General features: G+C 38.4%; 1 protein-coding gene across 4 annotated transcripts; it reads left to right on the forward strand.

Annotated features, from left to right (window-relative positions):
* Window positions 1–998: 998 nt before the first annotated feature.
* On the forward strand, window positions 999–23,550 carry mvb12ba (multivesicular body subunit 12Ba). 4 transcript variants are annotated; one of them, XM_027030479.2, is made up of 10 exons: window positions 999–1,193; window positions 4,449–4,597; window positions 8,477–8,584; window positions 12,525–12,621; window positions 13,686–13,815; window positions 19,604–19,756; window positions 21,306–21,397; window positions 21,922–21,977; window positions 22,559–22,618; window positions 23,096–23,550. In XM_027030479.2, exons 2-10 carry the CDS (start codon window positions 4,487–4,489, stop codon window positions 23,180–23,182), a joined length of 894 nt encoding a protein of 297 aa, XP_026886280.1. In that variant the 5' UTR covers window positions 999–1,193; window positions 4,449–4,486; the 3' UTR covers window positions 23,183–23,550. The 4 variants fall into 4 exon arrangements, with proteins under 4 accessions (XP_026886280.1, XP_026886279.1, XP_026886278.1 ...); XM_027030478.2 differs by having other exon boundaries at window positions 4,478–4,597; XM_027030477.2 differs by lacking the exon at window positions 999–1,193 and adding an exon at window positions 1,232–1,408 and having other exon boundaries at window positions 4,478–4,597.
* Window positions 23,551–25,317: the final 1,767 nt, after the last annotated feature.

Below are 25,317 nucleotides of genomic sequence, written 5' to 3' on the forward strand. Positions count from 1 at the left end.
TCTAGGGGTCCCCCATCCTGATCCACACCAGGTTTTCCAGTGAGCAGAGGAACAAAATAAAAGGAAGAGGAAGAGCTAAAGGGTTTGGCTTGAGGGCTTATTGGAGAAGAGTTTGTTTGCTAGACTTTAGGCGTATGACTTTGGAGTTGCCCCTTTGGTTGATTGCTGGATAATATGTTTCTTGTATGTATATTGTCCTGTATATAGTTTCACACTGGTGGTAGGGAGTGGCTGCCATTTTGTTTGGGTGTGGGTTTATCTTTGTTCTAACAGTGTAGTCATTGTAAGTTTCTTTTTGTTAGCTTAGTCCCTGTTTTGTTTCTAGTGTGGTTTTGTTTGTTGTATTGGCCTTGGTCACTCCTGACAGGATTGCACCAGTTTATTGACTTTAAACACCAAAAACTTGTAAATACACTAGATCTTTGCTGTCAACTTTGTTATTCATCAGATTACTCATTTCTACTTTTGTAATACTCAAAACGCCATGTTGTGGCCTCCCAGCCTAGACAGGGCCCTAACACTTGTGTGAAGGTTGTGGATCAAACCTTGAGAAGTGTTAAATAAAAAAACATAGTCACACACACAAAGTGGCTGAGAGAAGAGTTGGAAAAGATGTTAAAGGTGTGGGCAACAGTGGTTCCAATAGTAATCTGATCCCTATGGAGTGTGACCCTCAAACTAGGAGAATGGCTCCAGCAGGGCCCAGGAACATCTCCATCCAGTAGAGTGCAGTCCTGTGAACAGCTAAGATACTATGCAGGACCCAAGGAAAAGGAGTGTGGCTTATATATTACACATGAGAGAGATGCAAAATGTAAGTGAAGTACACAAGGTTTCCAGAGAAACAGGACATTTTGACCCATCTACTGTACAAAAAGTGTGTGTGTGTATATATATAAATAAATAAAATTACACACAAAGATAGAACATGAATATGCGTTTCCCCTCCACCTCTGCCAGAGATTCAACTCCTTTGGTAAGGAGGTTCAAACCCGAGCGGCACGACACCGCACACACTCACCCTCTTCACTCAGCGATTGGATTCAAATGGTTGATACTAAAAACCGCTAACTACAGTTGGAGCTAGTAATAAAATGGACTAATATTACAGCAGTGATCCGTATGAATAAGGGAGAAGACGCTATCGGAACAGTAATAATTCGTGTGGAATAAAATCTGTTGACTTTAACTGGGTAAGACATCGATCCATCAGGCTAGCTAACCAGCTAGCGAGTTGCCACCCTCCCTCTCCTCGAGGGCTGGCCTCGCCCGTGCTGCATTCCCTGTCACTTTTTCCCGCTGTTGCCTCATGCTTACCCGAGGCTCTAACTAGCGTCTGCAGCTACTGTGCGGTGTCATGAAAAGCTGCTTTTGTCAGAAAAGGAAGGACGCGTTGCCGAGAGTAACAGTTAAGTCGAGACGACATTTAGTCATGACTAAGTATTTGAAATAACGGGCTATTTAAGCTAAAACGCTTTAAATACCATATAATATAGCTAAAGTCGTTTAATTTAGCTAGCACCTTGCTGTGTAGGTCATTATGTCGAATTTGCAAGCTAGCCAACCAGATGTTTAGCTGGTGGGATATACGCAGAATATAGCGAATGAATAAAATATTTCGTAACATTAGAAACTTAAATGATCCTATTATTGGTATTATTAAATATTTTAAGATAGCTAGCTAGCTTAGTTAGCTGCTTGTAAAACAGCTCGCATTGTTAAAAGCTAGGTAGGTTAGCTAAGCGCTAACGAGCTATCTTATAACAGTTCTTAAACAGTAGTAGCTAGTAACGTTAGCTAGCTTGATTAAACGCATTTATATAGCTGGCTTGCTATCTTAAACGCATTTTATATAGGTAGCTACCAAGCAAGCTAGTTTTCCAGTCTACATAACAAACCCGCTGTGTTGAATTAGCTAATCAATAACGTCAGTTCACTAATGTTCTCAAGCGTACTGTAGTGAAATCATTTTGGCATATTCATCTGAATTGAAGACCTCAGTGCTAGTGTATTATCTTTTGAGGTGATTCATTGTCTCGTGATTAGTAGTTATCCATCCAGATAACTAGGCAGCTCTGTTTTGGAGCTTACTACTGTTATTTAATAGTTAGTTATTTTAGCCTGAAATTGTTTGTTTAAAATGTCATGTCACATGCTTCAGTTGCATTGCTGATTGGTAATCCCAGGACAGTCTTTTTGTTAGGTATGTTTCTGGTTGCCATGCATGGTCACTTAGCTCTATATTTTTAACAGTTGTGAGGTGTCTTTGCGACATTTAAAGGAACGAGATGGTTTTGATGCAAAATCCTTATTTACAACAAATGTAAAATGGATATTAATAATTTGTAATGTCAATTAAACCGTTCCATATTAGTAAAAGTGTGAGTGTATGGCTGCATAGGAAAACAATTTTTATTGAGATGATGCACAGTTTTGTACAAGGTTAATAAAGGTAATACATGGTTCCACAGTCAGTTACCTTTCATAAGAGGGATTGTTGTAGAGTCAAACTAGTCCTCATGGCAAAACCTACAGAGATGTGAAAAGAAACCACCATGTTTTATTTGAAGCAGCCTTTGGTGTTGGTTCCTACTTAGCATATCGGGAACCTGAAACAAGACCTCCATCTGAAATGTGAGAAACATCTCCATAACTATCTGAATGAGTGCAATGCCTCTTGTCTCTTGCACTTACTGATTAGCTTGGTCTTTCTTTGTATCCTTTTAGGGTCAGGAAGATTACATGGGTCTCAACATTTTAATTTTTAATTCACATGAAGATAGCTGACAGGTTGGGTTGAATAATCTAATGAATACTGTTTGGTAGTCTAAAGCATGTTTTGACCTTAATGTACAAACCTAATGCTCCTGCCAACTGTTCAATTTGTAGAACTGAAAATAGTTCATTAGAGCTCAGACTACTTTTTATAGTATACAATTTACCACTAATCTTAATGCAAAAAGACTCTACTGTGCAAAGAGCATCAGAAGGGCTCTACCAAATGTGTAGGCTATTGGTATGAGCAGTCAACAAAACCTTTCTTTCCCTTATATCAGTAGAACTTAAATTCACTTTATCAGCCCTTCCTTCACTTGTGTTTGCTTCTGGTCAAACCTCAGAACAGCTCCATCTGTGCCAGTGATTTGATGTGATCTTTTTGTGACTTGTTTGCATGTGAGCCAAGAAAAAAGAAAGACAAAGAGGCCTAGTTTCCAAGGTGCTTACAGAGAATTTTGCTCCCTTAAGATGATGTCATTAGTATGCCACTACATCACAGGACACTCAGGCTTAGTGATTGTTAGCAAAAAGAAATCTCAGAATAAATAAAATAAATGTAAAAATCTTTGATAAACGCAATTGATAAAAGGAAAACATTTGGTGGAATTCACAATCACATGAAATCATTCATATGAAATAAAGTTGTTGACTATGTTGCGCTTCCATTGTACATGGACTACTGCTTTGATGGCTGAGCTGTATCCTTGTTATCATGCATTGCAAGTTCATTTTAATCATCTCCTTTTGGCATCAAGGTGTTTTAAGGTAGGGTCAGAAGCTTGAGTGTGCTAACGAATGCTTAATGCTCATGCTTAGCTAATGCTAAATAGGGGCCTAATATATTTTAGTGGATTTTTAAAAAGACTTTCCAGGTTATCAACTGTTTAATTTATTGTGTTTCTCATGTTAGGTTTTTTTTCCCCACACCTTTGTAAGATTCCCCACAAAGGTTTTTCCTGAGACATACTTTTTTCCTGAGATATACTTTGAGGCTATACCTTACTAACGTTGGTAGAAGGGAATTGAAATCGACCAAAAGGAAGAAAAGACAAAACTATATAGATGTGACATTTAATAATAACCCAAACATTATTATTTTAAATTTTTTACATCTTGCACACATTATCTATTACATATTTTACAAGAATCACAGAAAAGTAATGGGACAATATGATTTTTCGTTCTCTCTCTCAAAGAAATGCTCTAATGCCTTTCCATAGGGACAAATTTTCTAAATAGCTGTGTTTTACCAATGCACTCACTAATGGTTTCTCCAAAGCATGTGCGTACTGCCATTCCTTAATGTCTGAGTCACCTGCTTTGTCAAGTGAATACGCATGTTTGCACAGAAAATTGCAGTCCCCTTGAATTTTATTTTACACGCAGCAAATGCTGTGTCTCAAAAAGGCATCATATAATCTCATAAAGGCACTGTTATCTTATCTTATTGTAAATTCAAGCAAACAAATATATGTGGTTAATTTCACAGCAAACAATACATTTTTTATTCAAGCTTCAGCACTACCTCATTATGGTCAGGAAATGTGATTAAACAGTGTTGTCTCTAATGCTGAGGTGTCTAAATTTGAACTGTTTTGATGATGCTGTGTTTTTGAAGCTTTTTTTCCCCTTTCCCCCTTTCCATTTACTGCTATTGATTTTCTGTATAGTTTTTATGAACACCCCCTAATCTCCTTAGAATCTTACGATGCCTGAGGTAAGGGACCTGTCTGATGCCCTACCAGAGATGCCCATGGATCCCATTACTGGTGTAGGTGTTGTTGCCTCAAGAAACAGAGCACCCACTGGCTATGATGTGGTAAGTGTCCTGGCCATGATTTATGATTAGACATATTGAATGCCTGATAGTGTATAGTGGAGGAATCCATAATTTCTGTCATCACTTAGACTGTAATTGGGTTGCTACTGACATGCACCATATCAATGTGCTGTGATGTGAGGCAGTGGGGTTTGTCTGAAAGCACCACAATCCCCATTTCTTCTCCTGAAGGTTACAGTGGACATATCTTATCTTCCTGTCTGCTTTACTGTCAAGAGGCACTTCACAATATTGAAATGTTTACATTTATGGAATTTAGCTGACACTTTTATCCAAAGCAGCTTACAATTATGATTGCGGGTTAAGGGCCTTGCTCAGAGGCCCAACAGTGGCAAGTTAGCAGTGGTGGGGCTTGAACCAGTAATCTTCTAATTACAAGTCAAGTCCCTTAACCACTGAGCTACCACTGCCCTTGTTTAGTTTCAGACTAATGGAGAAAAGAGTGAAAAATAACATCTAGACAATGGACAGAACTCCTTATCAAATGCAATTCCATAGGAATTAATGTAGACTTTGCTAACCAGTGCCATGTACACTTCTCTCCACAATTATTGGCACCCCTGGTAAAGAAGAGTAAAGGGATTATAATATTCACCTTTTGGTTAATTACCTTAATCTCACACAAAAATCAGAAAAATGTAAGCTTTAATTTGAATAAATGTATTCTGAGGGAAAAAAACATCATCAAGATATAATTAAAAAAACAAACAAAAAAAAAAAACACCACATGTACCATAATTATTGGCAGCCCGCACTTAATACTTTGCACAACTTACTTTTACCAATTAAAAAAAACACTTAGTTTTCTTCTGTAACAAGTGGGATAATACAGAGCAAGGAATTTTGGAATGTCCATTCTTACAGAATCTCTCCAGATCTTCCAAGGTCCTAGGTCCTCTCTTGTGCACACTCTGTTTTAGCTCACCCCACAGGTTTTCTATGGGTTCAGATCAGGGGACTAAAATTGTAATGGCAGAAGCTTAATTTGGTGTTCAGTAAATCATTTTGGTGTTGATATGGGCATGTATTGGATCGTTATCCTGCTAAAAGATCCATTGATGACCCATTTTTATTTTCTTCACAGAGGCAGACAGGTTTTGATTTAAAATGTCATGGTATTGCATGAGATCATCAGGCCATATATTCATAACAATGTTCCCAAGGCCTTTGCAGGAAAAACAACCCCATGTTATCACAGACCCTCCACCATACATAACAGTGGGCATTAGGTTCTTGTCAATGTTGTCCTTATTTATAATAGACTAGCCTTATGTGTTTGTTGCCAAAAAGCTCAATTTTCATTTCATCTGACCATAGAACATGGCAATTGATCAGAACTTTTAAATTATTGCCTTCAACAGTACTAAGCACAGTTATAAGTTGTTCTAGGCATGAATATCTGCTAAATGAATTAAAAGTAAATGTATCCCTGGCATGTCTTACTTCCAAAAGAGAATTTTGATTGTGCATGTTTACACACTGTGAACATGGCTTCAGTACACACCTGCAGGTAGGGCCTATTGTAAACATATTTCAATTCCAGATGTTAATGCACAACAAGAATATTCACTTCATAGACCTGAGTTTCCACCTTGATAAAAATTTTCCTTTTCAATGATTCAAGAGTGACATTCCAATTTGCTTCAACATGGAGAATTCACATTTTCATGTCAAACTGTTATAGTGTTATGCCACTTTGTCTGGCTTTAGAAATATATGGCAATGAGAACGGTTCAGTATAAAATGATTTCAGCAATCCGATGTTTTTTGTTTTTCCTGTTGGGGCTGTCTCCATTTATTTGTATGCTCTTCCTTGTACAGTTGATTGAACATATTCTTGCATGTTTAACGTATCATGAGCTGTAACTACTAGTTGTACATGGTGGTATTGGCCAGCAGTCATTATTCGATGATAAAACCTGCACAATGAGAGAACTTTATAAAACTATCAGTGATCTGCATTGATTGTGCTCTGTTAGGAAAAAAGCACAAAGCTGGCCTTTGAGGCTAAATCTTCATATTGAAATTGTGTGGAACAGCTGTAGCATGTGCAGAAATTGCAGTACATTTGAGATATGTGGACTAATTTTATAAGGTGGTTCTGCTATTAAAAACTTCAGTAAAAGAAACTTTGATTAGTGTGACACAATAAAGCATAAAGATATGAGATTAAAACAAAAATCAGCTCCACATTTTGCATTTAAAGGTACATCAAATCACATCTTAAAGTGAAAAAAGTTTTATTGCCAAAATCTATTGGTAATCCATTTGAAGGATCATTTTATTTGAGTTTATTTTGCTGGTTTATTAGCTTTTCTCTTTAGAATTAATTTCCATGTATTTCAGGAATGTTATCTCCAAAGTTTCAAATAGTGAAGTTAATCAAGTTGAAATTGTGTAGTCAGTATAAACCATCAGTATAAAACAATGTTTTTGTTAAATAACCAACTGTAGGTATACAAAAATGGGAAAGGTATGGGACAGTGATAATTACCAATGAAGAATGGACATATGGAATTTCATTGAAACTGCATCATCTATAAGATGGAAGGAATTTTGTTGGAATAATTTAATCAGGTTTTTTTTTTTTGTATTCCATCTCGGCAAACAGCTGTTATGGGTGATAATGTCCCAGTGTGATAGAGGATGGGTGGGTGCTAAGATGCAAACCACTATCACATATTTTAGGAATGTCCAAAGATTTTGGCAAGACTATACAGCATATGTTTAGATGGAATGGAAATGTGCTCTGGGTTACATTCACCCTCATATAGGAAAAATATGTGAATATTTCATGGCAGTGAGTAAAAAGACACTGACCTGGAAATTGTTACAACCAGAAAGTCCAACTATCAAAGACTGGATGGAAATGACTAAAGAGATGTACATATTTCTTTGTATTTTTGTCTACTATGAAACATAAATGTGGAAACAATGTAACTGACACCTTTTTACCCAAACCCTTCTATTTAACAAATGTGCAAATTATGATTTATACAATTGTTGTTAATAGTGCGAAGGGAGGGGAGATTATTTTTGTCTTTTTAAAAAAGTTGATTACATTGATTATTGCAAGAAGGAAAAAAAGAAAAAGGTCAGTGGCAACAAGTACCGAAGATATACAGAACATTTTCACATATAAGTCATGCTTCAAACAGGTAATTTAAAAAAGAAGAGAAAAACTAAAAGGAATAAATGAAGTGCTGTGTGTGTGTGTGTGTGTGTGTGTGTGTGTGTGTGTGTGTGTGTGTGTGTACAGGGCCTTCTAGAATTTTTGGCATCCTCAGTAAAAAAAAAAAAAAAAGAAAAATCAGTAAAGGGTATACTTCTTATACTTTGAACGAAACATTAACGTGTGTACACAGTTAAAAGGAATTTCGCAGATATGCATAAGCCATATTTTAATGTTTTGCTGAGTTTGAAGGCCTCTATTTATTCCCTTTATTTGTTTTCTTTGTATGACAAAACAAAAACCTTGGTTAAAATGAAAACCTGCAGCTGCACTTTCTTGGTTTGGACAAACCTGACTCATTCGGCACTGGCACTGTGATTTGGGCATGCTCAGTAATACGCACTCAACTCAATACATGTCCAAGAGTACAGTGAGAAAATGATGTATTGTACCTCATCTTTAATAAAAACAGACTAAATCAGTTCTATTTGAGTAAGATAAATTAAGGAATTTTTATTCTCATTTTCTTGGCTGTATTAATTTCACAACATAAATGACCATTACTTTTGTAGCAATTACCAGCATGAACTAAGAGAGAGGTCACAAAATGGAATGCAGGATAATGCAAATATTCCAAGAAATTTGGGTTTATTTTCAGTTGCATTCTAACTTTTTTCTCTCTACAGGTTGCTCAAACCACAGATGGAATGGATGCCGACTTGTGGAAAGATGGCCTGTTCAAATCTAAAGTGACACGCTATCTCTGCTTCACAAGGGTTTTTTCCAAGGAAAATGTGAGTTGTTTTTGTTTTTCTTTTGCGGACTTTTACAGAACAGTATTTAAAATCCAAAGAGGCTTGGTGGTTAGCACATTTGTCTGTCAGCACTAGGGTCCCATGGCGTTTCCATGTTCTCTTTGTGTCTGTGTGGGTTTCCCCTGGGGTCTCTGGTTTCCTACCACACTCCAAAATCATGAAGGTTAGGTTGATTGGATACTCTAAAATTGTCCTATATGAAGGTGACGTATATAGATATAACCCAGGGGGCTGTAGTCTCTGATTCTGATTCAGAGTACACTATGCGCAAGTTGGCTGCCAATTATCATTGGTGTGTGATTGTTAAAAAAAATATATATAAATAAATAAAAAAAAAAGATGATATCTGTCTGTAAAGTGTCCATGAGTTCGAGATAGGTGTTATATAAATGCAACTAATAGTAATGTCATTTTATGTGACTTTTTACTTTCCTTACTTTTCTTTTTCTTGTGTGACTCAACCAGGTGTGTATGGGGGGAAAATTGTCTTAAATTTTGTGTGTGTGTTTTTTTTACATTTTTTTTACACATACTACAAATGGGAAACAAAATTTAATCCCTGGACAAATTTTGGTTTAACAAGATGGGAATGCCAATAGCAGTCACTTGCCATTAATTATTTCTACTCTTTTATCGTTGTCTTTCCACTCACCTTAAGGTTTCTTACCATTGCAAGTAAAGCTTCTGCTCAGTGATACACACTCCCAAGTAGCTGTAGATTAACATTACAAGTGAATTAGCAATTGTTTACTGCCATTATGGAATTTAGGTGTAATATTGTACATATTTGCGTTCTATTAATAATTAGTTTTTTTACGTTAACTTTATTTTAAGATCAGATTAAGTTACAACACCTCAGAAGTATTGTAATTTAATTGGTGGTTTTTGAGGTTTATATGTGTAGTTTATCATGTTCAGACATTCAGGTTTCATGTAAAAATATATTTCAGTTCTTAGATCATTTATGTTTATTAAAAATTCAATTACATAGTGCTGAAACCCGGTTATAACTGTTTTTTAAGGTTCCTACCATGTAGTGCTTGGAACCTTCTTGGAATTGTTCCAACTTTTATTATTAGGAGTTCATGCATGTAGTGCAGAATGTGAGACTTGGAGACAAAATTCTTGCTCAAGCAAAGGAATTTATTTATTTAGCAAGTTTGCATAATAAGCTCAATCTATTTTTCCAAACCGGTCCCTGAAATTTCTTGCCTGCACAAAATTGATATCCACGAGTGTTTGATTCCCAATGATTATCAAAAAGAGGTTGACATTTACAAATAACATTGCTGTTATATGCCATTCAACAGCCCAAGGGTGGAACATTATTTACTTCAACAGCTATGACTGATGAATGGCATAAACAATTTTATGGAATTTGAAATGCTTAGCTAACAGTATTGTTTTAGAAGCAGAGGGTAAATATTGACAGATTTGCCTCAATATTTTACTTTAATATAATATATACTAATTCACAATAACTATTTCTCAGCAACTGCTGGTTTTGTCAAGCTCAGATTTTGTATGAGCACCCTTTTTCAAAGCAAGCTGGTGAAAAGTTTCCTAAGGATGGCTCAAAAATTTGAAAAAAAACTATTGGATAGTCACAACTATCCAATAAGCTTTCACTGGGCATTTGACAGACTTAACATCAAATAAGCCAAACAAAACTTGAATGGTGTGTACTGGGGGGTATGTACCATCTACAAACATATAACATTTTATAACGATAAGATGAGAGGGGTTGCTGTTGCTGATTTCAACATTAAAAATGAGCATATCTGAAATGGTTTATCTTAAAAAGTCATGTACTTGATCTCATGTACTTGATCACTTGTATTTACAAGTGTTTACAAGAAATCTTTTTTTTCCTATAGGATATTATTTTAACCAACTCTTTGTGAATGAGTCCTATGATTTTTGCCTTAACATCACAAAATTAGCCCTTAAATAATCAGTCTAAAAATTTAAAAAATACTCAAATTATGGATTCAACGCCTCAAATTGTGTTGGGGTTTTCTAATATTAACTGGCTAAAATTTGTGAAGTTGTCTGTGGCATAGTTTGGCAGATCACATTCTAACATCACATTCTTGACAAATTTGTTAGGAACTGGCCTCAGGAAGGCACTAATAAATTCTAGTATATGATTATAGTATAAATGAGTTAGATTTTATATATATCTTAATATTAGTTTGTAGGAAAATCCCTATCCTCTTTTTATGCTTGCAGTTGTATTTTCACTTTTATTTGTATGCTTGAGAGCGGGAACATTTTTATCTAAATGTAGATTTATGGGATTGCTTCTTGAAATGCATTCACATTGGAGAGATTAGGATTATCTTGATTAAAATGAATGAGTTTTTGGGACACTTACAGTGCATCCAGAAGGTATTCACAACGCTTAACTTTTTCCACATTTTGTTATGTTACAGCCTTATCCAAAATGGATTAAATTCATTTTTTTCCAACAACTACAGCCTCAAGGCTTTTTGAGTATGATACTACAAGCTTGGCACACCTATTTTTGGGCACTTTTTCCCATTCTTCTTTGCAGAACCTCTCAAGCTCCATCAGGTTGGCTGGGGAGCGTTGGGGCACAGCCATTTTCAGATCTTGCCAGAGATGTTCAATCAAGTTTAAGTCTGGGCTCTGGCTGGGCCACTCAAGAACATTCACAGAGTTGTCCTGAAGCCACTCCTTTGTTATCTTAGCTGTGTGCTTAGGGTCGTTGTCCTGTTGGAAGATGAACCTTCGCCCCAGTCTGAGGTCCAGAGCGCTGTGGAGCAGGTTTTCTTTGAGGATGTCTCTGTACATTGCTGAATTCATCTTTCCCTTGACCCTGACTAGTCTCCCAGTTCCTGCTGCCAAAAACAACCCCACAGCATGATGCTGCCACTACCATGTTTCACTGTAGGGATGGTATTGGCCAGGTGATGAGCGGTGCCTGGTTTCCTCCAGATGTGATGCTTGGCATTCAGGCCAATGAGTTCAATCTTTGTATCATCAGACCAGAGAATTTTGTTTCTCATGGTCTAAGGGTCCTTCAGGTGACTTTTGGCAAACTGCAAGCGAGCTGTCTTGTGCCTTTTATGAGGAATGGCTTCCGTCTGGTCACTTTACCATACAGGCCTGATTGGTGGAGTGCTGCAGAAATGATTGTCCTTCTGGAAGATTCTGCTCTGTCCACAGAGCAAAGCTGAAGCTCTGTCAGAGTGACCCTTGGGTTCTTGGTCACCTCCCTGACTTCTAGGCCCTTCTACCCCGATCACTCAGATTGGCCAGCTCTAGGAAGAGTCCTGGTGGTTCCAAACTTCTTCCATTTACGGATGATGGAGGCCACTGTGCTCATTGGGACCTTCAATGCTGCAGAATTTTTTCTGTACCCTTCCCCCAATCTATGCCTCGATACAATCCTGTCTCGGAGGTCTACAGACAATTCCTTGGACTTCATGGCTTGATTTGTGCTCTCACATGTGCTGTCAACTATGGGACCTTATATAGACAGGTGTGTGCCTTTCCAAATTATGTCCAAGCAACTGGATTTACCACAGGTGGACTCCAATCAAGTTGTCGAAACAACTGAAGGATGATAAGTGGAAACAGGATGCACCTGAGCTCAGTTTTGAGTGTCATGGCAAAGGCTGTGAATACTTATGTACATGTGGTTTTTTGGGCTTTTTATTTTTAATAAACTTGCAAAAATTCCAAACAAACCTTTTTTTTTTACTTTGTCATTATGGGGTACTGTGTGTAGAATTTTGAGGGGAAAAAATGGATTTAATCAATTTTGGAATACGGCTGAAACATAACAAAATGTGGAAAAAGTGAAGCACTGTGAATACTTTTCGGATGCACTGTATGTACACCTTATTGCTCACATATATAGTGTATGCATATTGTGTTCAATTTTCCACAGAGTCATTTAGGAAACGTGCTGGTAGACATGAAACTGATTGACATTAAAGACACACTACCTGTGGGTTTCATCCCAATTCAAGAGACTGTGGACACACGTAAGCAGTTATTTTTCTTTCCCTTTCATTTGATCTTGTTTCAGCCCTCACTTTGCCATTTTCTTTAAATATAATCAATGTATGAACATGGCAATGTGTTACAAACTCTTTAACAACACCACAGTGACATCATGCAGGGAATGGGGAACAGTGAACTTTCAGGCAGCATCCCCAGTAAGATTCTAATAATCTTAAAAATTATATGTCTGCAGTTGTCAGCAGTTGGAGTAAGTCACTCACAGTTGAGTTGGAGACTTAAATTTACTATTTGAGTGAAAAGGTTTATTGTAGATGTTAAAAGATAGAAAACATTGTGACTAATTAAGCAGTCTGATTGTAGCATTGTAACATTAGAATAAAGCATTCATATTTGTCAGTTAAGACATTTAGATATTAAAGCTGTACTTATTTTTGTTCTAAAATAAACTTAAACTTAAAAAGTATGTGTTGTTGATTAATTGATGAAAGCTCATCCATTTGTTGAGAATGCCCTACTCATTCTTTTGAAACCATTAACCCATACATTCTAATAACCCAATTGATAAATAGTTAGAACCTGTTTAGTTAGAACCAATATGTGGTTGTTTAAGTTGCCTTGATTCTCAGAATTATTTCCAGATTTGGATTACTCACATAAAATGTATTTAAACAAAATTATACTTTTAAAAGAGATTGCACTTCAGGATGTTGTCTGAGGAGTGGTGCAATCCAGATAGTAGTCATATGAAATTACCAGTTGTAAATGTAGTCTTAAGTAGTGCTGAATAATATATTCAAATTAATATAATGGATTTTTCCTGTTTATATTGAGAAATGATATGTAATAAACTAATGGGTATTAAGTTCCCCTCTTTCATTACAGCCCTTGAGCAGCATTTGCTACCCACAGACATATAACATTTTCAGGGTCTCTGTTGTCTGTTTTGTTACTAATTAAATGTTATTTGAGTATTTTGTTCTTTCTGGATTTAAGATAACTGGTTGAGAACTGAACTTTTAACCGTTTGTTTTCAACCACACTCCAGTTGATTTGTTTTTCTCCCTCTGTTTTTCACTCTCTACAGAGGAGCCAGCATTCAGGAAAAGGAGGCTGTGCATTAAGTTCATCCCAAGGGACTCCACTGAAGCTGCTATCTGTGACATTCGCATCCTGGGGCGCTCCAAGCAGGCCCCACCACAGTATACCTTCATAGGGTTAGTTATTAAAATAGGCAATGAGAAATGTGTTTCACAACTGTTTACAAGACATTTGTCCAGTTTCCCAGATCCCAGTTCCAGATTAAGCCTAAGAATTTGTCACATCAGAAAAGAATTTCCAATGGTGATGGCCATTGGTACTGTAGAAGTATTTAGCACCCTCAATTAATTAGTAAATTCTGGATTAAACTCATCACATCATGATTCTTTTATGTGCAACAGTACGACTATATAGTTTTATTGAGAGACCACTACTCAGAAAGAAAGAAAACATTTAACTATTCAGTCTGTGTGGAGCATTCCATTTTTGGCACTGGATAGCACAGTTGTTAAAAGTTTGTACAAACATCATAATCTTCGTAAAAATGTGTGAGCAATTTATGTTCACAATAGAACAGTTGAGCATGTAATCTATTCACAATTTTGAGTTCCTTAACAGAAAAAGTAGGAATTAACATCATTCAGCAATCATTCAAAAGTTTTAATCAGTTTAGTGATGAGTTTTATTTTACATAATTTGGTGATGTAGAATGCTTGTCATTTTGATTTCACATTATCTGTTTGTAATAAGACATAGACCCATAAAATTGTGTTTTAGCTTTAGCTTTAGCGTTAGCTTTAGTTCCTCCCGCACTCCTTGGTGCATTGGGCAACAAGCGCTCTCCAACGGGTCCTATCGGCTGCAGCATCTCTGGCTTCGTCCAGTGAGTGTATGTCAGTAGTTTTTAGGTCGGCGATAAAGGTTGATCTCCAGGTGGTTTTGGGTCGGCCTTGCTTTCGCTTTCCTCCTGTCGGTGTCCAGTGTACAGCTGCCTTTGAGATGCGTTTGTCTGGAAGACGTAGGAGATGACCAGCGAGGCGCATTCTGTGTTCGATGACGATTTCTCCCAGCTTCCGCAATCCACTCCGTTGAAGAACTTCCTCATTGGTAATTCTGTCCTTATACGAGATACCCAATATTTGGCGGAGGCACCATTGATGGAAAACGTTTAGTTTCTGGGCGATCCTCTTTGTGTTCCTCCAGGTTTCACTGGCGTAAATGGCGGTTGGGATGACGATCGTGGAGTACAGACGCATTTTGATTCCTGTATTGATTGTTGTTGAGGACCAGATGCGGCGTAGACGCTGGAACACACCCGCCGCCTTTCCGATCCTACATCGAACGTCCGCTTCTGAGCCACCTTCATTATTGGATACTATGCTGCCGAGATATGTGAACTCGTCGATGTCCTCCACCGTTTGCTGCCCAATAGTTATCTGCACCTTGGTTTGGCGATTCACACACATGACCTTGGTTTTGTCTGTGTTAATGCGCAAGCCAACCTTTTCCGCTTCGCCCTCAAGGCATGTTGTCATGGATTGTAGAGCCGGTTTTGTATTCGCTAGCAAGGCAATGTCGTCTGCGAAATTGAGATCAGTGAGATGAGATCCATTTGTCCAAGGGATTCCAGTCACTGGGCTCATCATCACCCTTTTCATGACGTAGTCGACTGCAAGCAAAAAGAGACTTGGCGACAGGATACATCCTTGCTTGACTCCGGTTTCGATGTTGAAGAAGTCTGTGTAGCCATTGTCTGTCCTGACGCAGCAGCTAGAGCTGATATATAGGTTCTGGAAGATGTTGACAAACCGTAGTGGAATGCCGTAGGCTCGTAACATTTTCCACAAGGAGCCCCTGTGGACGCTATCAAAAGCCTTTTTGAAGTCTATAAAGTTGATGAGCAAGGGGCGCTGGAATTCGATGCACGATACGAAGCGTGTAAATCTGCTCACTGCACGATCGGCCCGCTCTGAATCCGGCTTGCTATTCCCGGAGAATTTCGTCCACTGCTTGTTGTAGGCGCCGTAATAGAATGCTGCAGAAGACTTTCCCAGGAACCGAGAGGAGTGTAATGCCCCGCCAATTGTTGCAGTCGGCGGTATTGCCTTTCTTGGGGAGTTTAACGATTACTCCTTTCCTCCAGTCACTTGGGACGCTCTGATCTTGCCAGCACTTGTTGAGCAGCACTGTGAGGGTGTTTACAATTGCGTCTCCACCGTGCTTTAGCATTTCCGGTGCTATCTCGTCTAGGCCGGGTGCTTTGTTGGCTTTGAGTGTTTGAATAGCCACCTTAGTTTCCTCCATAGTGATTAGATCAAGATTAACTACCAGGTCTGGAGGTGGCAGTGTGGCGCCAAAGTCATAGGTGTTGGCAGGGGTGGGCTGGTTCAAGATTTCCTTGAAGTGTTCTACCCAGCGCGCGTCTTGTTCTTTTCTGGTGAGCAGAAGCACCCTGTCCTTGTTTTTGATGGGTGCACTTGAGTTGCTCCATGCCCCAGTCAACTCTCGTACAATGCGGTACAGCGTCTTATTGTCATTCTTGCTAGCCGCCTCATGCGCTTCGGCTCCTTTGTATTCCAACCATGCCTTCTTGTCAGATTTGCAGCTTCGTTTGATTGCCCTATCCAGTTGCCGATATCGCTCTGCTGTGGTTTCCTTGTCAGGGTCAGCTTTTGCCTGTTCGCGTCAGCATTTTGTGATTTTCCTTTTGTCAATCAGGCTCCAAGTTGGGACCCGTATCCAACGTTCTTTCTGTGTCCCACGTCGGCGACCCACGGTTTCCTTTACTGTTTCTATGGCTGCTTGTTTGAATGCCATCCAGTCTTCGTCGATGTCGCCCGCATCTTGGAGTAGCTCGAACCGATTTCTCAACTCCAGTTGGAATTGTTGGACCGCGGCAGGTTCTTTCAGCTTCTCCACGGCGTAAGGACATTGTCGTTGCTTTTGTTCTCTCCGTTTGAGCCGTAACCGAATTGAGGATCGTACAAGATAATGGTCCAGTCCAACGTCCGCTTCGCGATAGGCTCTGACGTCCAACAGTACTGAACGCCATTGCCGAGAGATACAGATAAAGTCAATTTCATTGTATGTGGCTCCATCCGGCGATCGCCAGGTTTTCTTATGGATGTTTTTGTGTCGGAAGTATGTGTTACCAATGCAGAAATTGTTCATATTGCTAAAGGATAGAAGTCGTTCACCATTATCATTGGTCTGTCACCCCAAACTGTGTGGACCAATGACGTTTTCTAAGACACGATGGTCGTCGGTAATTTGCACATTGAAATCACCGATGAGAAGTTTAACGTCATGGGTTGGGATTTCATCAATGGTGTCTTGTAGCAGTCCGTAGAACGTATCCTTCTGATCGTCATCGGAGTCTTCAGTTGGAGCGTATACTTGGATGATGGAAGTTTTAGCGTGTCTTGATTGAAATCGCGCCGTGATGATGCGATCGTTGACAGGTTTCCATCCAAGCAGTGCACATGATGCCTTTTTACTAAGCACCAATCCGACACCATGAATATGGTGCTCCTCATGTCCTGAATACAGGACTGACTTGCCATCACTTACGATCTTTCCCGATCCAGTCCAACGCATTTTGGAGATGCCCAATATGTCAAGATTGTAGTTGTCAAATTCGTGTAGAAGCTGGGCGAGCTTCCCACCTTCGCAGAGAGTTCTAACGTTCCAGGTGCCTAATTTGGAAATCATTTTTGCATTGAACGTTCCGGTCTGCATCGGGCGTTGGACACCCTCGCGGGTTTGCTCCAGCACCGTCATTAAGTTAGAGCCAGGTCCTGTTTGCTGATGGGATCGTTTAGAATAATCGCTTGTTGTTTCCATAGCGGTAGAAGTTTTTAAAGGGCCGGGTTGCTGGCCCGGCACCTAACCCTCTTCCTTTCGCATCCGGCGCTTGGGAACCAGCAATGGCGGAGTTAAAATTGTGTTTAGATTAATTAAAAAATTAAGGTAACAAAAATCATTTCTATTTTTGGCATAACCAAAAGTATTAATCACATGTTGAACTTTAAAGCCAGAATGAATACTGATGCAAATTCAAGTGCCCTTTGTTTGTACTGATAAAAAATGATTGTAGATGTTAGCTCCTGCTTCATCATTTCTGCCTGTCACAATTTGCTGTGGGTCAACTGCAGGGTCAACTACCTGTGGGTCAACTGCAGGGTCATCAGCTGGAGACTGCAGTCCAGAGTGAATTGTTTCACCCCCATAACCTAGTCATCTCCCGTCGGGGGGCAATGGCCAGCTGGGGATGTCTCTCCACCATTCCCTGCAACTGCCCTTACTGGGGTGTTGAACTCTAATCTCCATATCTCCTCTGTAGCTACAACCATTATCTGGCCTTCTCTGTCTCCTTCCCTAGAGTTCTGGTGGCCCTTCAAAGTTTCAATCTGGTCAAGCCTGCGCTGCAGAGCAGTTGAATGTCAGCTTATCTTACAATGCCCCTGCATCTGACTTCCACAGGGTGAATATTTGCATTCCAGTAGGCATCTTGGCACTGCTGCAATCTCTGGTATCTGGGTTGCTGATTGCTGCCACTGTGCGGCTTTCCAGAAGCTCTGACAGGACCTGATTGTGTTGCCATCCAAAGCACCTTTTTGACAGAGCCATCTTGCATGCTGTCAGGATATGTTGGAGGCTTGCAAATATTTTCTTCTCCATACCACTGACAAAGGTTTCAGGGGCATGGAAAGGTGTAATAGGTTACCTTATCAAAATATCAAATGTATTATTTTTTTTATGAATAAAAGAAATTACACTTATATAGTGCTTTTCAAGGATGCTTTAGAAGCGACACGTGGCTTTTATATTTGGTCTTGCAGCAGTGAAAAGCATACTCTCAACCGGAAACCCCCGCACCCTGGAGGACTGAATCACACACAGGGAGGGGAGAGACGATAACGCTCAGGACAGAGCATCATCTACCACTGGGCATGCAAATAGTCATTCACACACACTCACACTAGGACTTTTTTTTTTGCAGAGCCATCACTGCATACAGACACACAATCATTCACACACAATCACATCAGGACAATTTATTAGGGTAACCAGTTTGGACTAACCTCTGTTTTTGGACTGTGGGAGGAAACCCATGCAGACAGAGGGAGAACATGAAAACTCCACACAAATAGGGACAGAAACCCAAGACCCTATCGCTGACAAACATGCTAACCACCCAGCCACTATGCTTTTTACAACATTGTCACAAAGCAGCTTTGCAAATGTCAGAGTCCAGGCTTGCTTACTGTTGCCATGACATCCAGGCTCCTTGCCGGTCCTGTAACATTGCTTTCACCAGGTTGCATTATTGTTCTGCCCTGGTCACTTCAGCCACAACCATGGGATTTTGTTGTTTCTTAGTGGCTTTGGACCAGAACCATACCTTCTCTCACCAGCATAATCCTGTTTGGCGCACCCACACTCTTCATAGGACCTGTTTGTACTGCAGCCTGCTGATATCATGACTTCGGGCACATGTTCTCTGGCACTGTGCTGCTGTGCGGCTAGAGCCATTTTTGATCACCTCTAGTACCACCTCTAATACCAGAAGCTGTCAAAGTTTGTGTTTTTTAACAGCAGTGACTTCAAGACTCCCAAATGGCTTGGTGACATCGATGTAGTCTTTGATTGTAGTTTGATGTAGTCATCCTCTACAGTTCTCTGACCATGATGCTCTTAGGAAACGTTTGCCTCTGTAACCATATTCCTATGTATATAGCCAACGTGCACTTGCTTTCTTAAAAATACCTAATTAAACTGTATAATTAGATTATTTCACTAAGTTTTAGTAAGAGATAGAGATGATTAAGCCATATTATCTTACCTTTATCTAAGGTGTAAATAATTATGGAGAGAAGTCTATATTCTGGCTTAATGTGACTTAAGGTTATTGTTGGCTTCTGGTTGTGAATTTGTGACTGACTTGAACATTTTTCCCCCCAGGGAGCTGAATAACATGGGGATTTGGTACCGAATGGGAAAGGTGCCTCGGACTCAGGACTCATCTCCCATACAAAACAACTCTTCCTCTACAACCACCACCAACAACATTCAAACAGTCACTAACAACTCTACTCCAGCACCTGTGATGCCCAAGTATGTGTAGCCGTGTGAAAGAGGGTGTGTTTAAACATGGAAATGGAAGAAAAAAGAATGCATGGTCCTTGAAAAGACTAAAGATTTGTCTTTAAATACTTAAATTACATACAACTGTAAGGAAATCTAAGGCTACCTTAACATTATCAACCTGAAGTGACTCAAATCTGATTTGTGACTGACTGAAATCCTAATGGCATAGGATATTTTACATCTTGTCCTGTACAATTTTTTCAGTGCTTTTTTTTTTTCAAATCAGATTTGTCACTTTCGTACATGTTCCTACATCGTATTTATATCCGATTCTGGGCGATGCAACGTGAATTAGAAAGAACAGATTGGTTTTTCCATGTGTTTTTTTGTTTGTTTGTTTGTTTTGCCTATATACATGCATTTAGTGCTGTCGTAGTTAAAACAACAATGAAGGAGAGCAACAGCAGTAGCTGTTAAAGCAACTAAAACTAGTCTTCTGGGATTTTTTTACTTTCTTGACTTGATGCAGCTGAGGAACTGTTTGCCATCCTCCAGAGCAAAATACTATCCCATAAGTATGATGCTTTTTGTTGTTAGTGACACAGGTGACTAAAACATATCAATGTGTGCATGTGTGATGTTCCAAAAGACATGTATTATTACATATTACAGACAGATACAGGTCACTTGCAGTTATTTACGTGAACCATCTAATCTCAGCAAAACAAAATCTGAACTGAGCAATGTGGCTTGTAATGAGAACATAGCCTAAATCCCTATTTTGACGTGATAAATTTACATGGGCAGGTGGGGTAATTTTACCTGTATTCCTCAGTGATTTCTGTCATTCCTGCCTCAATGAAGTTTTTGCGTACAGTTTTAACGTACAGTAATATGACCAGTAGAAATAACCATGGGTTATTGTAATTTTGTGCAAATTAAAATGTAAATATTTCATCATATCCTGTAGAAAGGTGTTTTCACAAAGTCTTTTCTCAAAGAATAGAAGCACATTTACTTGCCAAAGGTTTCCTCACATTAGCGACACTTGTGGCTTCAAGTAGATTCTACACACATGTAGCCTGTTAATTTAAAACTCGTATTTTTACTATAAGCAGTTTCATCAAATATCAGTAGTTTGTATAGAAGCTATGTATAGGTGTAGACAAGTGAGGAATTTATACCTAATCAAAGTCTCCTGGTCTGGCTCATCATTGTAAGATAAATATATTGCACCAGGAATCCTGTGGTATGTATCGGCTGTCAAGACATGACTTGGTCATCATTAGGGCTGTCAATTACCAGCTAAGAGATTAATGCTAATGTTTTAAGGAACTAGAATACACACCTCACTGCTGAAAGTGGACGAGGCAAAGACACATTGACGTAAATGTTGAGTTTATAGAGAAGATATTAATATCTTATGATGATTTATGGTTACTTTTTGAGTTGGATCAGAATTTCATCTAAAATTGATTGGTCACATATAGTTACTGTCTTACCTCAGCAGAATTATCGTGAGAGAAGCAGAAGGTTTTTTAAAATAAATTTTCTTGCAATGTTTTTTTGCCCCTAGACACATATCCATGACCCTGCCTGCCAGCTTTAGAAAGAGTACCACTAGACCTGACTATGAACACCAGAACTCCAACTTGTATGCCATCTCAGGTAAATTAAAAAAAAGAAAAGAAAAAAACTCTTTTGTGTATAACTCATTGAGTTTTGCTTTTTGCCATGTAAGTACAGAGCAGTGTAACCTAGTCGCATAGATGGAGAAGAGTGGTCATCACATCATACTGAGAATAGACTGTGAAAATGGCTTGTTTGCAAATGCGTTTAGATTTGAATTAATTTACCGAAGCCCTTGAAAAACCTGGGTTAGGCTTTCCTGATTGTAATTCTCCATCCTCTTATTTTCTTAAATTTGAAATAGTGAATTTTTTTTTTAAATGTTCCAGATCGTGGCTTAGTTATTCTGATTCTCAGCTGCTGTATTTTTACCTCCTGCTTTGCTTTTTACCCCCCTCTCTTTTAAACTATGAATTAAGACCTTCTCATGAAAGATTTTTGCCTTTATAGGTTTAATACTATTGTTGCTTGAGTCACATATATAATGATTTGTGACAAATCAGCCAGTACCCACATGCCGCTTAGTTTCTTTTTTATTATTATTTATTTATTTATTTTTGCAGCTATGGATGGAGTGCCTTTCATGATCTCTGAGAAGTTTGCATGTGCCTCCAGTGATGTAAGTCTTTTTAAGCTCTTACCTCTTAAAGTGATGTAAAGTGAACAAACTATTAGAAAATGATGACAGCCAGAGATGAAAAGATCTATTACCTGAAAGATTAAATATAGTTGGCTTAAATAGAAAATAAATCATGAAATATTAATAATAATTAATAATAGTTTAAAAATATTAAATATAATTGAATATTAATAATAATACAAATTCATAATAGATGAGAAATGTATTCAACGAAAAATTAATTCTTAAAATCAAACTAAAGTTAGCCTACATAAAAGGAAACATAAGTTCAATTATAATAAATGATGAATAAATGATATAAAGAGCACCAAATCAAGAGTAGCAGTGCAAAACTGTCCTTAAGAGCTAAAAACTGTCAGTAGGTTAACTGATCTTAAATAACTTTTTATTTTAAAAAACAGCATGTATCAGTGGGCTCATGCACTAGCAATTAATGTAAAGCTGTCTAACTCAAAGTGTGCATGACAGCACGGCAAAATAATGGTCTGTAAATTTATATTTTGGGTGTGTGTGTAAAAATGGAAATGTCAGCAGAATACCACCTTTGTTCGATTTTGCAGTTGCAGCAGGTGGACCTGATGGGCATAAGGATCAAATCCCTTGCAGAGATTGAAAAAGAGGTGGGACATTCATTGTTTCAGAACTTTGTGCATGGAAACTGTTCATTTGGTGTTGAAACTGTTTGGTGTTGAAACATTTGGTGTTGAAACATTATACAAATGCTACAAAAAATCTATTTCTCATTATAATAAGATAATCATAACATGACAACAGGATAATTGCACCTTTTTTGTTTATTTAACAAATTTTATTGTCTAATGAAGTAAATTTATGAAACTGCAGTGAAAGATCTTATCCAGTGCAGTAAGACCATTTCACTTGACACTATCACTTAAAATAAAGATGAGGGTGGGCAGTTTAGAATAATTACTTTATTGTAAAAAAAAGTTTAATCAATTATTTGTTAACAGATAAGTGAACATTTAATATTAGATATGTCTTGTACTTTCTGTTGAACCAGCAGGGGTCAGGGTTTGCTCAAAAATAATAATCGATCCCTCTCCCACCCTCCCCTTTTCTCTCTCTCCATGTCCCAGTACGAGTATAGTTTCCGTACAGAGCACAGTGCTGCTGCCCGCTTACCACCTAGTCCCACCAGGACTTCTCTGAGTTCTGAGGCCTAAGATACATGGAACAGGAGAGAGGGAACGAGCACTGGCCTACAGTGGAGGACACTGCCTCTTTCTTACTTAAACAATATCCCCCACACACAACATTTTTGTTAGAGGTAAAATATTAGGCAGAGAGTGAAAGATGACTTTGGGATGCTCCTCTCAACTCTTGCTAGGCAACTCTGTCTTATCAGAAATATTTGAGACAAAGTGCCACTCAGGATTTGCCTGCTATTACTGGTTGAAGTGTTGAGCTTGGAAGCACTGGATGCATTCTCAAGAGTCCAGTAGTTTAATTACAGAGGTTGGTCAAACAAAACAGGATTTAATTGTGCATGGAATGGAAGGACTATTTTACTGTGCGGACCCCCCCCCCCCCCCCCCCCAGTCCCTGCATAACTTCACAGATTATTTAGTTTGAATTCAGTGTTTGCCGTAGAAAATGGAGCCAGGTTCAAAGTATATGGACAATTATTTTGAAATACTCTTTGTTTAAAAATTCAAAATAATACTTGGAAAATAATACTGTAAATAGGTTATAAATCAGGAATGCACTGTGTTTTTGGTTTAATTTTTTCCTGTTGTCTCATGTTGTATAGTGATATTGTGTGATTTTTTTTTTCTTCTAACTTGCAAGTTTTCTTTCTTTTTTCCACTTTTTCAATCCGTCCATTAAGTTGCTGTCTCAGTGCAGCAAATCCACTAAGTTATCACTATGATTTTAGAAAAAATATACATGCCTTGCTGTATCATACTGTCTGCATGACAAGACTGCTTGAAAATGCACAAACACTGTTTTTTTCCTGTTCAGTGGCTTCTATAGTTGTTAGCACCAAGTTATTGTAGTCAAAGCATGCGTTCATATTGTTTAAGGGATAGAGTTTACCCTTAAATGACTACTGTTTGTTCTAGATTTTGAAAAATTAGTTTGTTTTCCATTCACTAAAGGAAGATGACAGCAACAAAAATTCTCATAGCTGCTACAAGTATGTATGTTCCATGTAGGAAACATTTTGAAATTCAAACATTGTTGTACTGTGGGGGTTTAAATAACATAATGGATGTGTTTATTTTGGAGAATGTACATTGTTCCCACCTCTTCAAACCTGGCCTGTTTTGGACAAGGGACTGCCAAAACACAGTCCTTTACATCAGGCATTTTGAAGTTGTCTCGATTGACCATTTGTGATCAAATTTCTTACATCATTTGCTCTGAAGGCAGTGTCACTGCCACTGCATTTGTTTTCAGACATAAATAGCCTGCAAATGATACACTCTTTTCACTAGTGTGTCAGCCATGAGTATAACTTTTATTAGTCTAGCTTGTTTTACTTCCTTGCTTAGCTTCCAAACAGTGTCTCAATGATTACAGATTTTTCAGCTAGGGTATTGACACGGTTGATATGGGTGATGCTTTGTTGCTGTCAAGGACATATTAGGATGCATTACTGTTCAAACTACAGATGAAACATAGCCTGATGCACCCACCCTCAAAAGTGGTTGGAGTGATAGGATTACAACGTGTCTTCAAGACACATTGTACCCCATTCACACTTTGTGCTGGCCACTTATGATCCAGTTAACCAGGATGCATGCCAGGTGTGAATAGGGCCATAGTTGTACAGTGTATTCATGTATGTACCACAGTGTTACTTTTATCTGTCTCTTGAAACTGCCCTCATCTTATACTCAATCTCAGGTGAAAGTGTTAAGTTTGATAACACCAAGTGCTGAAAAAGTTTCTTATGCTTTTATCCGGTGGATAGGCTCTATCTAGCACCTTCACTGTGGGACATTTTCCAATTTTTCAGATTTTAGTTATGTGAACTGCTATATCAATTGTTAGACACTTTGGCTGGTTTCCTAGATATAGATTAATCAGTTCCAAAGCAGCATGATTGTGAAGGGTGGGGTAGGACTTCTTGAATTGTAAAATAGCATCAAAAATGTCTGCTTATTTCAAAATGTTACTAACATAAATCCTAGCATGTAATTTTGATTCAGTGACTGAATTTTATTGTAGCCGCTAAAAAGAAAATGTAAAAATATTTTGTGATTATTTTGCATAGTTCTACTGAGAGAACTTTTTAGCATTAATGTGATTTGTATTGAAACGTTTTCTCTCTTCACAACCAGAAAATTAGATG

The sequence above is a fragment of the Electrophorus electricus genome, chromosome 5 (genome assembly GCF_013358815.1).
Source record: "Electrophorus electricus isolate fEleEle1 chromosome 5, fEleEle1.pri, whole genome shotgun sequence".
NCBI classification, from domain to species: domain Eukaryota; kingdom Metazoa; phylum Chordata; class Actinopteri; order Gymnotiformes; family Gymnotidae; genus Electrophorus; species Electrophorus electricus.

Excerpts from the sequence above, each read along its gene's own strand:
- mvb12ba (XM_027030477.2), top strand. The coding sequence starts at position 1,358 with ATGAAAAGCTGCTTTTGTCAGAAAAGGAAGGACGCGTTGCCGAGAGTA. Across the intron at positions 1,409-4,477 it reads ACGCGTTGCCGAGAGTAACA|AATCTTACGATGCCTGAGGT; the intron begins GTTAAGTCGAGA and ends TAATCTCCTTAG. Across the intron at positions 22,619-23,095 it reads TTGCAGAGATTGAAAAAGAG|TACGAGTATAGTTTCCGTAC; the intron begins GTGGGACATTCA and ends TCCATGTCCCAG.